This window comes from Neomonachus schauinslandi, chromosome 4 (genome assembly GCF_002201575.2).
Source record: "Neomonachus schauinslandi chromosome 4, ASM220157v2, whole genome shotgun sequence".
Lineage (NCBI taxonomy): Eukaryota > Metazoa > Chordata > Mammalia > Carnivora > Phocidae > Neomonachus > Neomonachus schauinslandi.
This window is the reverse complement of record NC_058406.1, coordinates 83,816,121-83,833,279: the sequence shown is the minus strand read 5'-3', so window position 1 is coordinate 83,833,279 and position 17,159 is coordinate 83,816,121. Positions and strand designations below refer to the sequence as shown.

Below are 17,159 nucleotides of genomic sequence, written 5' to 3'. Positions count from 1 at the left end.
CTAGACAAACTTTAATATCCTCTAGAATTAGAAGCCAAAAAGCTGGCCTGTTTTCTAACTTTAGGCAAAGGTTACCTTGACCAAGATACATTAAATACTCAAATTTTCATTAAGTAAATCTTTGGAAGTTTTACGATTTAAATATTAGTTATAAACATGTATACTTTAAAATCGCGTTATTTGAAATTCCTAAGTAACAGATATTTCTAACGCTTGTGTAATTTGTATTTTGAGGATTTCTCTAGTCAAAGAAAAATCAATCTGTTTGTGAAGAGCCAGGTAAGTTGGTTGTATTTAGGCATTCCCAGTAATGAAAAATCAGGGTTTTTTGTCAGTACACAAAAGGCAAGAAGAACAAAGTCCTTTTCTGGAATTCAAGTTAAGCATTTAGCACCTTAGTCATGCAGAATCAGAATTGCTTTCATTTACCATTGTTTCTGCTTTAGAAGAATTGTTTTAAAAAATAACTTTATTTTCCTTGATAATAAGTGACATATATACTCATAGAAAATTGGGAAAATACAGTAAGTGTAAAGAAGAACATGCAAGCATCTATAGTTCCACTACCTAGAAGTAACCAAAGTTAGTTACTAGTTTGGTATATTTTTTTTCAGTCTTCAGCTCTTATCTGTGTACATTGACCTGAAGGTGACAAGCCCAATAAAGAAGAAATTACAAATTCTAGCATATTTTCTTTGTGCGGTATTTATCATTTCTTGTTATCATTTGTGTAATAGATTGACCTGAAGGTGACAAGCCCAATAAAGAAGAAATTACAAATTCTAGCATATTTTCTTTGTGCGGTATTTATCATTTCTTGTTATCATTTGTGTAATAGAACAGATTCTTTTTTTAAACTGTGGTGACTAAAAATGTGACTAAAATGTGACTAAAATTGTGTTTGAGGCATTTTAAAGGACAGATAAATGAGACAGTTCAGTGAAACCAGGTAGCAATGATTTCTGCATAAAAATGGCATTATCAGTTGTGGCTGATTTCAGGGAAAAGGTTGTATAATTTTCTCATCATTATGAAGTGCTTCCACTTTCTCTGTTGCGTGAGTGACCTTAATTATTGCCATATGTTCCTCTGTTTATATAATACATTTCTACTTTGGAAAAACTGTATATTACTTTTTAAAAAGTAACAACTCATTTCCTTCCTTTTTTTCATAATACAACACTCACTATGATAAACAGCATTGTTTTGGCCTTGTAGTAGTTCTTTTTTTTTTTTTCTTTTAAAAAGGTTTTATTGTGATCTCTTCTTTTTACACCTAACAACTTTCCCCAAAGGGATGATACATAATCTTTATTCCAAAAAGGACATATAGATGATGTACTGATAGCATCTGACCAGGGGTATCATTGATTGTTTTAAGTAAAAATTAAGAAGCTCTTTTTTTCCTTTTCATCCTTGGTGCTGATACCAGCTCAGCCCTTCACTCCTACTTCTTATCATTACTGACATGATCTGGCTGTACATACGCTCTGATGTCTCTCAAGAACAAGACAGAGGGACTTGTTTGGGATTCCCTTGGACAGGTGCAGCTGGAATATCCAACAGGCTGGGCCTGGATTTATAGAGGTTTTTTTCATCATTTTTTCCCCTTAAATTTAGACTGTTAGAGCCAGATTACTAATCCAAGATCTGTGTTTACCTTCGGGGCTGACAAGCCCCACAGCCTGAGGATCACCTCAGCTAAGCCAAGGCTTCACCATAACAGGGCTCCTGAGCAGAGGGCAGCCTCAGACTTTCCTTCCACAAAGGAAGGGGTCAGTCATCCAGGAGGTCAAAGTCATTTCAAAAGCAAACAGCATCATGTGCCCTGCTGGCTCTTGGAGCTACAAACACAGAGCCATGAGCCTTGCACTTAATTCTTAAAGGACCTGTCTGGGCTCTCTCCTATCTCTGGGCTGACGGGGCTAATGGCAGGCTCCTTGCAATCATCATAACACTTATGCGTCCCCTGGTGCCCAGGGAACACACTGGCCACCTTGCTGCCTGTGTCACATGACCTTTCCTAACCTGCTACATCCTCACCAAAGAAACCCCTACTCCAGGGTCATCCTACTCCTGTTTTTCTCTTATTTGTGCTGATGCTTCAGCTGGGTGTGCTTCCGCAGTGGGCTCTGGCTCCAGAGGCAGAGATGGTGGCTTTGTGAGCTGGGATGTCCCTCCAGCACCTGAGGGGAGCTTCCTGTGTGCAGCTGCTGAAGACATCGCCTGTCCCAGAGCTTGATTAGAGCCCAGAGGCTGCTGGACACCGGCAGCTTTGCTTGTTGAAGTGGTCCGGTGCTTTGACTTGGCATCTTTAACTGGTTTTGTCCAGACCAGTGCCTCCCCAACCTGGAGGGCAGCTCCCAGTTTCTGGGCCATCTCTACCCTTTGTCCAGGCGGGTGACTTCTGCGTAGGCTTTCTTGGCGTTCTCTGGATCTTCCAGATTGGTCAGGGCCACAGCCAAGAGCATGTAGAGCCCCCCCATCTTTGGCGGAGGTTGATGGCTGCGTTGAGGAAATGGAAAGCCAACGCATATTGCTGCATGGTCAGGTGGACAAGGCCCGAATTATACAGAATCTTGCAATCGAAGGGAGCCAAGTAGTTGGCTTGCTTCAGGCAGTTGATAGCTGCCATGTATTTCTTCTTCCCGAAGAAACACATTCCAATGTTATTCCAGAGCGGAGGACTTTCTGGAACAGCACAAGCTACGACTCTGTATTTGGTGAGGGCAACATCAAAGTCCCCGTGGGTCTGCATCATGCTGCCTGCTGCCAAGATGGCCTTGTAGTTGATAGGGTCATGAGTCAGTGCATTTCCAAGGTGTTCAAATGCCTTCTGGTAAATACCAAGCTGTAAGTAGAGTAGTCCTAAAGTTGTAAGAAGTTCCGTATTTTCTGGCGAGAACTCCACTGCTTTCTTGTAGATTTCGATGGCCTTGTCCAGGTCTCCCTCCAGCAAGTGGATCTTCCCTAGCATTATGTAAGTCAAATCATGCCTGTTAAGATGGAGGACATTGTGCAGCTGGTCTTGTGCCTTACTGAACTGTTTCAGATAAATGTAGCAGACTCCCAAGTTGTGACAGATCTCCCAATCTTTCTGGTTAAGTTTAGCTGCTTCATTATATACTTCAATGGCAGCTTTATGTTTTCCCAAAAGAAATAAAGATCTGGCCACCTGCTTGAGGTTATCAGCACACTGAGGGCTGAGAACAGCACATGTCTGAAAGAGTTCTAGGGATTCTTGGATATTTCCTTCCAGGCGAAATATTAATGCTTGGACATAGATAGCATATTCACATAAGCCCTGAGTCTCCGAAGCTGCTCCTTGATAATAGCCTTGCATGCCTCATAATCCTTCTGGATATAGTGGAGATGTATCAACCAGTTCTGCTTCTCCAAAATCGGAAACTCTTAAGGTTAAGAAACTGGAAAAATTCCTCATAGCAGCTGGAGTGGTGGGGGGTGGGAGGCATGGGTGAGTGCTGTGAATTGTGTAAGACTGTCGAATCACAGACCTGTACCTCTTTTTTCAGCCTGGGTTTCTGAGATTCAGCAGATGCAGGAAACGGAGTTCTCGTCATGAGTCTCTCCTCAGCCATCTTGGCTCCGCCCACCGCTTTGCGGCCGGCCTTGTAGTAGTTCTTATTGGTAGTTTTCAAAAGCATTGAATTGATTTCGTTGTTGTACAGGAACTAATGTAGAAATGATAAAACCTAACCTAGTACAGAGAACACTAAACTAGGTAATAAAGAGATCTGTGCTCTACATTGCTTCGTAACCTTAGAAGAACTCATCTAAGTAAGCTCCCTGTTCTTTTAGTAACTTCAGAATTATTTTGACCACCTGCCGATCATGGGCGTATTAAGAATGCTTTTCTTTCTATTTCCACTGTAACTGGTTTTTTGGGGGTTTTTTTGTCTTTTAGATTTTATTTATTAGAGAGAGTGCATGCGCAGGGGGAGGGGCAGAGGGAGAGGGACAAGCAGACTCCCTGCTGAGTGGGGGCTGCGCCCACGGGGCTCGATCCCAGGACCCTGAGAGCATGACCTGAGCTGAGGTCAGACGCTTAACCGACTGAGCCGCGCAGGAGCCTCTCAACTGTAACTGTTTTTAGTCAATATTTTAATAGCCACCTTACCATCATTCTCTTCCACCTAATAGTTCTCTTTTTATCCCACAGTCCTGGCAAATCCTCATCCTGTACACAATATTCAGTTACTTTATATGTTTATGTGTTGGGCATATTATAAACTTCTTGGTTTACTCATCTTCACATCTTCCATTGCACTTTATCACAGTGCCATGCTAAAAGTCAGTATGTGACAAATATTTGCTGAGTTGAATTGCTTATTTATTTACTTATCTTTTCCACCCCACCCCAAGCTGATTTATCTTTAGAATTATGTGCTTTAAAGCTTTGCACAGTGGCAGTATCATAGCCAATGAGGTTTATCTGAGGCATGATTATTACTAATAGAATTATGTGCTTTAAATTAAAATTCTTTCATTTAATTCATATGTGGATTCTCTCATATGTGATAATATAAATTTTGTGGCTCTCTTGTCTTCAGCTTTATCTGTGTACCTAGTATGTGGCCATATGCATAATCTTAGTGTCAGCAATATCAGTGTTACATCAGTGTTAAGAAAAGTGCATGTGGGAATTAAAAAAAACAACAACTGTAAGACCAATATTTTGTATAGAAAACTAGTAACTCTTGAACATGTGGTTTTGTGGTACATTTTTTGACAACTCTACTGGGTCAGCTTTCTTTTACTTAACAGATTTAACTGATCTGATTTAGGATTTATGTTTATATGTAAAAGGTACATGTAGGGCTTCACAAAGTTTTTTTTTTTTTTTTTAAAGATTTTATTTATTTATTTGAGAGAGAGAGAATGAGAGCGAGCGAGTACATGAGAGGGGGGAGGGTCAGAGGGAGAAGCAGACTCCCTGCTGAGCAGGGAGCCTGATGTGGGACTCCATCCAGGGACTCCAGGATCATGACCTGAGCCGAAGGCAGTCGCTTAACCAACTGAGCCACCCAGGCGCCCCTTCACAAAGTTCTTATAAGTAAGTTAAATTTTCTAATTTTTCTATATGTGATGAAGTTTTTTTTTTAAGATTTATTTTATATTAGAAAGAGTGCACAAGTGGTGGGGAGGGGCAGAGGCAGAGGGAGAGGGAGAGACTCCTCAAGCAAACTCCCTGCTGAGCACAGAGTCTGATGTAGGGCTCAATCCCAGGACCCTGAGATCATGACCTGAGCCAAAATCAAGACTCAGATGCTTAACCGACTGAGCTACCCAGGCCCCCCAAGATGTTTTTTAACTTAAAAATCACAAACTATTTTTTATTTGAATGTAAATGACAAAAGCATTAAATCCTAATTATAGGGGCGCCTGGGTGGCTCAGTCGTTAAGCGTCTGCCTTCGGCTCAGGTCATGATCCCAGGGTCTTGGGATCGAGCCCCACATCGGGCTCCCTGCTCAGCTGGAGCCTGCTTCTCCCTCTCCTGCTCCCCTTCCTTGTGCTCCCTCTCTCGCTGTGTCTCTTTCTGTCAAATAAATAAATAAAATCTTTAAAAAAAAACCTAATTATAAAATGGATTTTACAAAACATCTGTACTTCTGAAAGGACGTATTGGTGGCAGTGAGATGAATTAGAGGTTAATATTCAGGCAAGTGGCAATGAGGACTCAAAGTAGTGGTAAAAGAAATGAAGTCAGTTCTGGATAAATTATAGAGCTGGCATTGACAGGAATTGTCACATGGTAAGCTTTCAGGAATTAGGTACTTGTTAAAAGCAAGTCAGGCAATGGCTATTTCTAGATAATTGCTTAATGCCATGCTAAATATTGCCCAAGGGTTCCCAACCTCTGGTAGGTTGTTCATACCATCTTGCTCTTTCCCCATGATTAACTTCCCCCGTCTTATCCACCCTTTAAGATTGAGCTTATATCCTATTTTCAGAAGTCATCTTCAGGTGCTTTCCAAGTGGGAGTAACGCTCAACTCTTTCAATACAGTCTATATCTCATTTTTTATAGTTATTATTTACTACCTAATATTTGTCTTTTTGTGCATCTTCTTGCTTTAGATATTGCCTTATCTGTAATTAAATGGGTCATTTTGAGTTTTTATCTTCAATAGATGAAAACATAATCCACTATCAACTTAGATAAACTGCTTTCTTTATAACTTCAGGTTAAAACCAAAAAAGACCCTGTATTTATCTACGTTCTTAGAAAACAGCTCTTTTTGTGGTCTCTAAATTTAGATTTGCATCAATAATGTTTTGGGGGTAAAATGATCACAGCACAAAGGCTAACATTTATAAGACCGTGCTTAGACTTCTGCAGCCTCATTCTCGTCACCGTATGATTTTACTTCCGTTTCTTTATGGTTTACTGGTATGTCCTTGGATTGTGAAACACAAAGGACTGATCTTTCTGTTCTTTGAGGGACTGACATCTTAAATGGTGAAACTGTTTGCATAATGTTCCAGAATTCATTGAAGTTTGCAGCACAGCCATGAGAATGGTTACAGTCTATAAATCAGGGTCCTAGAAAGCAGTGCTTATGTGAGGCTTTCTTTAATCCCCCCAATTAGACCACTCCAAGAAGCTTTTCCACAGCATGCTGCAGCTAGTGTTTATATGTGACTAGCATCTCAATTCGCTCTTAAATAGAATTTACCTTCATGAGTATATTTCCATGACTCTTAATATATTGAAGACCTATTTAAAGGGTTTATTTATGGTTGCATATGTAATTTTCTTTAATCTCAGTAGTTTTCTTTTTTCTAGAGTAATACTAATGTTTCAAAATTTGATCAGAGATGCCAAAAATCCTTTTTAAAATGTAAACAGTTAAACTTGTCAGAATCAAATCATACAACAATAAACATCAACAACAACTATGTCGTTTCAAATATTTGGTAATATTTTTGAGCTCAGTCCAGTAAGGAAAGCGGTTGGATAATAGCAAGACACAGCATTTTAGAAAATTTTCATATCATCATTATAAACGTCATTGTTATTATATCATCAAATCCCTAACATTTATTGTTTTTACTATGTGCAGTGTACTAGGCACTCTACACACTTTATGTCATTTAATCCTTTTTAAAAAAGCACATTATTGGGGCGCCTGGGTGGCTCAGTTGGTTAAGCGACTGCCTTCGGCTCAGGTCATGATCCTGGAGTCCCTGGATCGAGTCCCGCATCGGGCTCCCTGCTCAGCGAGGAGCCTGCTTCTCCCTCTAACCCTCCCCCCGTCATGGACTCTCTCTCTCTCTCTCTCTCATTCTCACTCTCTCAAATAAATAAATAAATCTTTAAAAAACAAAAAAGCACATTATTAGGTTTATAGTTATACACATTTTGCAGGGGAATATCTCTCAAAAGTCAGGAAGGTTACTTGTCCATGATCACCAAGCTAGTAAGAACCAGAGCCATGACTCCAGAGCTTTTGCCTGCTCTGTGAGATATAAGCAAGACTACATTCTACGTGAAGGCCAGAGCTCTGGTTTGCTTCTCACTTTCATACCTGTGCATAGCATAATGCCTGGCACCTAGTGGATGATGTATAATAAGTATTTTTTAGATAAATTTACTTCACATAGAATAATAACAATGGCAGAACCCTCCAGCAAGGCTAGGCCTCGTCCTTGTAGCTTGGGTGAATATATTCCAGGAATCCCACATTAGAACACATTGGAACTCATCAGTTGGATGTATTTTTCAGAGGAACATTGTATGTGGCAAGAAGACTCAAGACTGAATTCTTGTAGTTACATGGGTCCTTCTACACTGATCTGACAATTCGACTGCCACTGGATGGCGTGGCTTCCATAGACTTTTTAGACAGTTTTCAAGTGGACTTTGGGAGCAAAGCTCATTGGTAGGTAAGTTGGAAGTTGTGGCCATGAAAGGGACATGATGAGCTTTCCCTTGGGAACTCAAAGTCACCATTAAGAGTATTGGCTATAGTTTCTAGGACCTCAGTGTACAAAAAATGAGAAAAGTTGAGCTTTTCTAGGGATGGAAAGATGGAGGACCCTGAATGCCCCAGCTTTTCTGTTTCTTTCTTCCTCCCCCTTACCTCTTTTTTTTTTTTTTTTAAGATTTTATTTATTTATTTGAGAGAGAGAGAATGAGAGATAGAGAGCACGAGAGGGAAGAGGGTCAGAGGGAGAAGCAGGCTCCCTGCTCAGCAGGGAGCCCGATGTGGGACTCGATCCCGGGACTCCAGGATCATGACCTGAGCCGAAGGCAGTTGCTTAACCAACTGAGCCACCCAGGCGCCCTTCTCCCCCTTACCTCTTATAACAGCTTCTTAAAAGTGATTTGAGAAACCTTAGGATGATAATCCCTTCCACAGGCTTAGAAAAGTTCAGTGACGTCTTGCAGTCGCACAGCTATTCCAATCACAGTTTGTGGCAGGGGACTAGATTTGATTTCCATGTCTAGAGCTTTCCAGCTCTATTATAAATTCTTTCAAGCACTGTTTAAATTGGATAATTAAATCTTTATGTAACAACTTTATTACTTCTGAATAACTTTTTACATGTTCACAACCTTATGAGTAGGAAGGACAGTATCTTTTTACTCTTCCTGTTTTGGAGATCAAGACTTAGAAAGAGCCATGTCACACAGCTAACAAGTTGCAGAACCAGGACGCAAAACTGGATTTTCTTAGCATGAGATCTGGAGTTGGCTCACTTTAAGTGAACTGTGCAGCCAGACTAGAAGCCAGCTGGAACCAAGCAAGCCGCTTGGTTGTGTGATGGTCAAGTGGGATGAGTGGGCCACTTGGGAAAGGAGGAGGTTTGGGCAAAGGCCCTTTTTACTGAGCTCTCAATGGAGGAAACAAATAGTGGGTAAAGTAAGGGGGTAGGTTTTGAGAACTAGCTGCAATGAGTGTACAACGTGTGAATTTTACTGAGCTGGCAAGGTGGAAAGGAGCACTTCCTTGGACCTGGGTTTGAGTCTTTTTCATTACTCACTAGCTGTGCAACCCTAGGCAAATCAGCTTGATCTTTCTGAGCCTTGGTAGTCTTATCTGTAAAGCGAGGATAACAGTATTAATCTAGGGAACCCTGCTCTGACTGCCCAGAAGTCTTTCTTTGTTTGTTTCCTTCTGGGTTCTGTGTCAATCATTTTAGCAGCTACATAGCTGAATCATGACCTGGTTACATACGTTGCGATACTGAATGCTGAAACCCTGGAAGCACTACTGGAAGGGCACCAGAGAGACAGACACCAGCTGCCAGGGACCCAAGAGAACATTTATTACTTCCGTGACAGATTTGATCCCCAACCCATCTCAAGTCTGGTTCTCACTTTCTGTTTTGGTGGTTATCTTTGAAATAGTAAGTAGTAAATTGTTCCATTGTTAATTAATGTTTTTATTTTTTCTAGTTGTATAAATTTGGAGAGACGGTTTCTATTGTTTTTTGGACAGACACTTGGAGACCAGAAAGCTTCTTTGACAAAGTGAAGAAGAACAGACAAAACGGCATGCACACATTATGCTTACTAGGTAAGGGTTTGGGAATTGCCTTGAAGTCACAATATGGTGTTGTCATATTCTCATTTTGTTCTGCAGATAACTCGCTAGAGGTAAGAAAGGACCCAGTCTAGCCACTCTGCACGCTACATGTTTTCCCATATTCTCTGGGAGATACGCATTTTCTGCTCCAAACACCGCACGGGTATTCCTTCATGCATACCGTAGTGCATGCTCCCCCCTCTTATGTCCTAATGGATCCTCTCCAGCATTCTGTATCTTACCCATTTATCCATCAGGATGCTGTTGTCAGTTTACTGCCGTTCAGCAGACCTGTAGTAAGCATTTATTCTTACCAGGTACCATCCTGTATCTTCCTAGAGTTCTTTCAATACTACAGTATTGACGCTATCAGAATTACAGATCTGAAAGAGACTCTGGAGATCATCTTATTGAAGCCCATTTTATAGATGAAGTTGAGGCCCAGAGATATTAAATCATTTGCCCACTGTGTTACCCAGTTTTATCGATGGCAGAATTGGTAGAATCGAGATAGCCTGTCATTCAGTTTTTTACTATATCTTGCTGTACTTTATGTTCTTTGTAGAGTTAGGTTTTTTTGGAAACTAAGGAAGTATTAGACATGGGTCCTGCCCTCAGGGTTTTGAAATCTAGTTGCTAAGTACACTAAAGTTTAAGGAACAATTAAGTTCTGTTATATGGAGAGGCAGGAAGGACAAACCAGAACTTCGGCTCTTGAATTCTCTAAGAGCTGCCCCTTTTCTTGGCTTTCCTGGGAAAAGGCAAACAAGATTAAACAATATATCTTCCTTGCTCCATGAACAAAAGCAGGAACAACATGTGAAGCATAAGATATCATGATTCCAGATCCTCAAACCATAGATCTCGTCATTTAATCATCTGGAATTCTCATCATTTAAATTAGTATATATTTATTGGATGCCTGTTACGGTCCAGACCCTTTAGGGATTAGTGAGAATATACCATGTTAGGAAACTACAGAGAATTTAAAATGTACTTGGAAAGACAAGATATATATGATACAATTAGAGATTAACAAAATATAGTAATAACTATATAGGTATTTCAAAGAACAAGGGGCTTTTGAGGGGAAGTTAACATAGGTTTTATGAAGGAGTTGGGAAGTTTGCTACTTAAGGGGTACTTTAAGATGGGCTGGTGGGTGGGTGGTAGTAGAGCCACGTGAATAAAGTTATTCAGTAGACATTTATGGAGTATCTACTGGGTATTTTGCATTATTCTAGGTGCTCCTAAGGTGAATAGGAGATGCTTATCTTCTAGCAAGTAGAAGTAGAAAAGAATAATTGTGGCCTGTGTGAAGACAAGGGAAAAATATTAAGACTGGTCTGGCTTGATTTTTAAATGCAGTTCGTTTAAAAAGCATTTATCTGTAAAAATTCTCCCCAACACTCTTCATTTTTAAAACTAGGTTCTGTAGAACATACCATTTAAAAAGTTAAAACATTAAACTAAAAACTTTATTATCACAACATTTCAGAAGCTCAAGGTGAATAAACTAATAAATGTGTTGAATTTTTAAAAATCTTAATAGATTTTTTAGACTTCCGTGTAAAGGAAGTCTTAAGTTGACATACACTTTTAATTGTACTGCAGGCCATTTTCAGTAACCAATATGCATTTTTTCTTCTATGTGCTACACAAGTAGAAATATTAAATAATTGGTATTTTGAACCTGAATAGTACATTCACCGCTGGTTCCAAGAACATTTACAAATACTTAGAAGGGATTAACCTCTGCTATATTTTCGTAGGAAACTCTTTTAGTCTCCTTTATAAGAACAACTTTGATAATCACTTAGGAAAGCTGTAGAAGTCTTTCAGAGAGACCCTACAGTTGCACTGTATTTATTTATTTTTGCAAAAGCAAACTTTGGCTGAACCGTTTGTTTTTAGCATGTAGAACAGGAAGCAGCTGTTGCTCTTGCTGTTGTATACTGAGTTCCTGTGAGGATGTAGAGCGCCTGTGCTTTCTTACCTTTTACCAGATTGTTCGGCTGAGCATCAGTGGTTAACAAGTGTAAAGAATCAAATATTTGTTACGCTTGCATTTCAAGCGTTAGGGGAACAGAGATTACATGCCTTCTGGCCCCTGTGGTAGCCCCGTCCCTGGCAGTCAGTGCTCGGGAAAGCCCTTTCATTGAAAGTATGAATGATACTAAAGTGCTTATTTATAAGTTGTTCGTCCTGTCTTACCCATTTGCAAGAAAGCAAAGGTTTCTTTTCAAAATGTGGTGAGAATTTTCTTATTACGTCACGTGCATTAAAGCTTACATCCTACTGCCTGAAAAATAGGTAAAGAATAGGAACATAACAAGACTTCTCAGTTGAGTCTATGTGGTTACCAGCTAGTAGAAATGAACACAATGATTTTGATGACCTGTTAGGTAGTGTATATGCCAATATTTATCAAACTCTTTCCTGTGTCTTCTTTTCCAAGAGGAAATTGGATCTTTTCAGGATGGTCTCAGGGCCAACCTCATGTTTGTTTTCTAATGATCTTTGCACACCACAAGCTTCCATTCTTCTCTGTATTTCCATTAAAAAGTGGCTAGATACAAGTGTGAGGGAAGATTGTCATAAGCTCTCAAATGAGCATTTGGGAGACTTGAGAAGAATGTTTCCCAAAAATTTAGGTGACTCAACTGAAGTTTACACACAGGGTTTTGGATAGTTAATTAAAAGAGAACTGTTTTTTGTTTCCTACAGACATCAAAGTAAAGGAGCAATCTTTGGAAAATCTGATCAAGTAAGTTCTTATTCTGAGAATGTTTACATCTATTTTTAATTCCTTGAACAATAAATTCTACTTAAACGACATGAGTTCTAAAGATTGTTGAAAATCAGCTTTCAGGGACACCTGGGTGTCTCAGTCTGTTAAGTGTCTGCCTTCGGCTCAGGTCATGACCCCCAAGTCCTGGAATCGAGTACCGCATCGGTCACCTTGCTCAGTGAGGAGCCTGCTTCTCCCTCTGCCTGCCGCTCCCCCTGCTTGTGCTCTGTCTCTCTCGCTCTCTGACAAATAAATAAAATCTTTTTTAAAAAATCAGCTTTCATTAACCGTTAAAAATTAAACACTTAATCTTATGAAATGAGAAAGCAGTGTGATAGGGCAGAAATAGCAGTAGATCTCACAGATTCGGTATTGAGACCGGTGGTTGGCATCTAATAGGCACTCTGTAAACATTTCTGGGATGAATTAATGAATTGAAAGTCAGAAGACATGGATTTGAGTCCTGAGTCTGCGTCTGGTTATGTGCCCTTAGACAAGTTACTTCGGTTTCTGAGTCATGTTTTTTTCATATGTATAATGAGAATTATAATTGCCTATAGGGGCAATGTGCAATAGTACAGTAGCCATTACCCACATTTGACTAATGAGCACTTGCAATATGGCTAATGTAACTGAGGAACTGAATTTATAATTTAATTTTTTAAAGATTTTATTTATTTGTCAGAGAGAGCACAAGCAGGGGGGGCGGCAGGCAGAGGGAGAAGAAGCACGTTCCCCGCTGAGCAGGGAGCCCGATGCAGGACTCAATCCCAGGACCCTGGGATCATGACCTGAGCCAAAGGCAGATGCTTAACTGACTGAGCCACCCAGGTGTCCCTATAATTTGAGTATTATTACTACTCAACTTAGTTATTGGAAAAGTATATTTAGGATAACTTTAATATGTAAATCTACGTTTATAACCATGAATTTTATGGAATTTAAATGCAGATTAGGTATGCTAATGAAAATTTAATACTTGAATTAATATGTGCTGCAAGTATGAAATAGCAGATGTTAAAAACTTAGTACAAAAACAGTCTCCTTAATAATTTTTATAGGAGTAAATGTTGAAATATATTTTGGATATATTGGGTAAAAAAAGTTAATTTTGCTTTTTTTTTTTTTTTTTTACCTTTTTTAATATGGCTACTAGAAAATTTAAAATTATGTTTGTGGTTTGCATTACATTTCTCTTGGACAGTGCTGACTTTAGAGAATTGTTTTGAGAGTCAGTAAAATATATGAACTGTTTTGTAAGCTACAAAAGCAGTATTTTTATTATGCTTATTGGGCAGACATGGTAGGCTTCAAGCCATCAGAAGTAACACATCCAACCCTCCAAGATTTTCAGATATTTATTGCTTTAGTTTACTTTTCTTAGAGGAATAAGTGAAAAGAGGAATATGTGGCTTAAACATGGTAATAAAAGTGAACACTATAGAACCTGATTAAGCAAGGATCTAGAACAAATTGCCACTTAACTTGAACTGTTTTTGCCTAGGATATCACTTAAATAACAGTAACTTTGACTTGAACATTTATCATTAAGTTGTTGGACTTTTATTTCTGCCAGCATTTCAGTGAGATGAGAGGATAGTTGAAGTAGAAAAATGAAAAAAGCTTAAACTTAGAAAATTATAGTATTCATGCTTTAGTATGCTTAAAGTGGGTAATGTGCAAATGCTTCAAACAGAATATGGACTGTGGTACTTGACTATACCTGGGGGAATAATTGCATTAAAAATGTATTATGTAATTTCATGGCTAAGAACAGTGGCATCTAGTTTTATACTTACAGAGGAAGGAAGATCTATGAACCTCCTCGGTATATGAGCGTAAACCAAGCAGCCCAGCAACTTCTGGAGATTGTTCAGAATCAACGAATACGAGGAGAAGAACCAGGTACTCAAGGCCCTAAAAGGGTTCTCATATTCCCTACTGCTGCATTAAGATATGTACATGATACAAGTTCACATACACACACCCACCCCACCACCACCGCCACCACCAATGAAGCAAGAGTCAGTGTGTTTGCATTGTACTCTTTCTTGTCATTTTTTAAATCAATTTTAACTTAAATTTCATAGGCTGAAAGTTGTACTGAAGGAAAAATAATGGAGTTCCTCCTAGGAAAATTAATACCATTCCAGAAAGTGAGGATTTTTCACAAATTAACTGTAAATCAGATTTTATGTAAATATGTTAATATGTAAGTATTTAGGTAAAATGCAGAACTTCCTTTTTAGCCTAAATCTGTGTATGGTGAGATCTGTCCTGCAAAAAATACACTTATTCTGCTTTTTCTCTTTCACAACACTGAGACCGAGGATAGTTTTCTTCAGGATAAAAAGAAGAGAATTTATCCTTATACTCTTAACACTTTGCCACAAATGTGTACTGTGGACTTGGGAGGACCATTACGCTCCTTAATTATCACAGGAGACAGCATGCATCCACTGGAGATGGAGATACTAAGTATGTTTTCTGTACCAGACTGTATGTGGTATATAATGAAGTGTTGGTCATCAGTAAATCTTTATTGAGAGGTTCTTTAATGAAACTGTCATATTCTAAGGTGCTGACTGCCTTTGAGTACCTATCTCTTGATGGAAAAAGATACATGAAGAGATTCTTGAATGACAGTTGCTGATTTTTTCTCATTAGTAGGCCTTGTTAAAGTCATGAAACAAATAATGTGCAGGGGTGTTCCGTATTCATAATTTTGTACACTTAGGCCTAAACTTGCATGCCTGCTTGTCCTTGTAATATCATTTGCCCCATTTTGATCATGTTCCATTGGGACAGCTTTCCCAAGTAAACAAAACCATCAGAAGGTTGGTACTTAAAAGCATACGTAATGTCATAATGCCTGTTATTTGTTCAGGGCTCTGTAGTTTACTAAATTCTTTCATGTCTGTTATCTTATCCCTTACAACCACCATTTAAGAAAGATAGTATTCTTGTTTTAAAAATGAAAAAAACTAAAGTTTGACATAGCTGATTAGGTGGCCAAGCAAAAAATCAAATCTGTGTATTTATCTCATAATCCCCTTGTTTTTCTAGTATATCTTGGTCAGTGTGAACATATCTCAAGCAACTTATTGAAAATACAGGCAGGTAGTAAACACTGTTCACTCAGAAGCTATTTAAAGACAAATGCTATGCAATCATAAAGAGTATGGATATATATAATTGTTTATCAAGTCCTGAAAACTTAAACAAGGGCAAGCCTTTAGAATTCTGAAAGAGGGGGCGCCTGGGTGGCTCAGTCGTTAAGCGTCTGCCTTCGGCTCAGGTCATGATCCCAGGGTCCTGGGATTGAGCCCCGCATCGGGCTCCCTGCTATGTGGGAGGCCTGCTTCTCCCTCTCCTGCTCCCCCTGCTTGTGTTCTCTCTCTCGCTATGTCTCTCTCTGTCAAATAAATAAATAAAATCTTAAAAAAAAAAAAAAATTCTGAAAGAGTAAAGTTAGGAAGTACCACTTTACATGTCAGGTAGTTCATATAATTTAGAAAAGCATTAGATAAATCAATAGATAATTGGTCTGTAATGAGTGACTCAGGAGATTTAAGATATTTGGGGCTTCTTTAAATGTACTTTTGGTACTAATGTTAGTTTAAATGTCGGGCAGGATAATGCATTTGCTGAATTGAACGGCAGTATTTTTTTCTTCTCTTAATAGCAGTCACCGAGAAGACACTCTGTGTTGGCTTAGCCAGGGTTGGAGCCGAAGACCAGAAAGTTGCAGCGGGCACTTTGCAGCAAATGTGTGCTGTGGACTTGGGAGGACCATTACACTCCTTAATTATCACAGGCGACAACATGCATCCACTGGAGATGGAGATGCTAAGTTTGTTTTCCATACCAGAAAATAGCTCAGAATCCTGTTGATGAACTTCATGAACTTAGACATTTTCTATTGTTAGATACTAATTTCAGTCATATATGCATATACACATATTTGTAAAATGAACAGTTCTTTTGGTTTACCTAATAATTATAAAGCAAGTGACCAAGAAGAAAGATGTTGATTCAACAATACTTGGTTTCCTGTGGCAGTGAGTTTTTTTTCTCTATAACATCATCAGTTGTTGCTATTTTAGTAGTTTTTCAGGATATACACACATGGAGCAGACCAAGCCTGAAAAGTTGCAGAGACATTCATAAACAGAGTTGTTTAAAAGCAGTTTTTACTTATGAAATGAGTTTATACAACGTGGAACTTTCTTCTTTCTTAAAAAGTCAGCTGTCCTGATGATAAGATGAGTTGTCCTTACAGCAGTTGGTATTAGTGCATATAAGCAGAGGTGGGAAGAATAAGTCCCACCCAACAGTCCTACTTACTTAAAGCTCAGCTGAGCACATGCCACAAAATGACATCCTTCTGAATTGCCTTGTCTTGTTTAGCTGACATCCTAATTATGTGGTTCATATTCTGCTGTATTTTGGAGGTTATATAATTGTTGAATTATAAATGTTCAGCCAGCCATGTACAGTTGCTGTTTGGTTTTAAATAACATCTTTCACATCCAAGTTGACAAATGGAAAACTTACTACAAAATACAGTTTTAAAAAATTTAAATTTGGAGGCAGTGGGTTAGTCAAGATTTGTCATATCACTTAGCTCAGTTGATATGGCACTGTATGTATGTATGTAGTCACATTCTTTCTCCCAGTTGTAAATAGCACTCCATTTATTGTATTTCATGACTGTAGAGCCTTGTACTTTTTGGTAGTTCATAACAGAAATAGCTTTGCTATATGCTAGTTTAGTTGGTCTAACTTTAACTATTTCCGTGGCTTAATCAACC

General features: G+C 38.9%; 2 protein-coding genes and 1 pseudogene across 2 annotated transcripts in view; 2 read left to right on the top strand and 1 right to left on the bottom strand.

Annotated features, from left to right (window-relative positions):
- DPH5 (diphthamide biosynthesis 5) overlaps positions 1-16,622 on the top strand; it is a 37,479-nt gene extending 20,857 nt beyond the window's left edge. The window contains exons 5-8 of the mRNA XM_021690069.1: positions 9,425-9,545; positions 12,282-12,321; positions 14,147-14,250; positions 16,031-16,622. Coding sequence (XP_021545744.1) covers positions 9,425-9,545; positions 12,282-12,321; positions 14,147-14,250; positions 16,031-16,239 — 474 coding nt within the window. The 3' untranslated portion in view covers positions 16,240-16,622. The remainder of the gene's footprint in view (positions 1-9,424; positions 9,546-12,281; positions 12,322-14,146; positions 14,251-16,030) is intronic.
- LOC110580583 (Bardet-Biedl syndrome 4 protein-like) lies at positions 2,071-3,599 on the bottom strand. Its single transcript, XM_044913797.1, is given in 5 exon segments — positions 2,071-2,387; positions 2,390-2,494; positions 2,497-3,315; positions 3,318-3,408; positions 3,516-3,599. Coding segments are annotated over 5 exon segments (1,416 nt in total).
- Positions 4,414-4,538, top strand: LOC123324617 (annotated as a pseudogene).
- Positions 16,623-17,159: the final 537 nt, after the last annotated feature.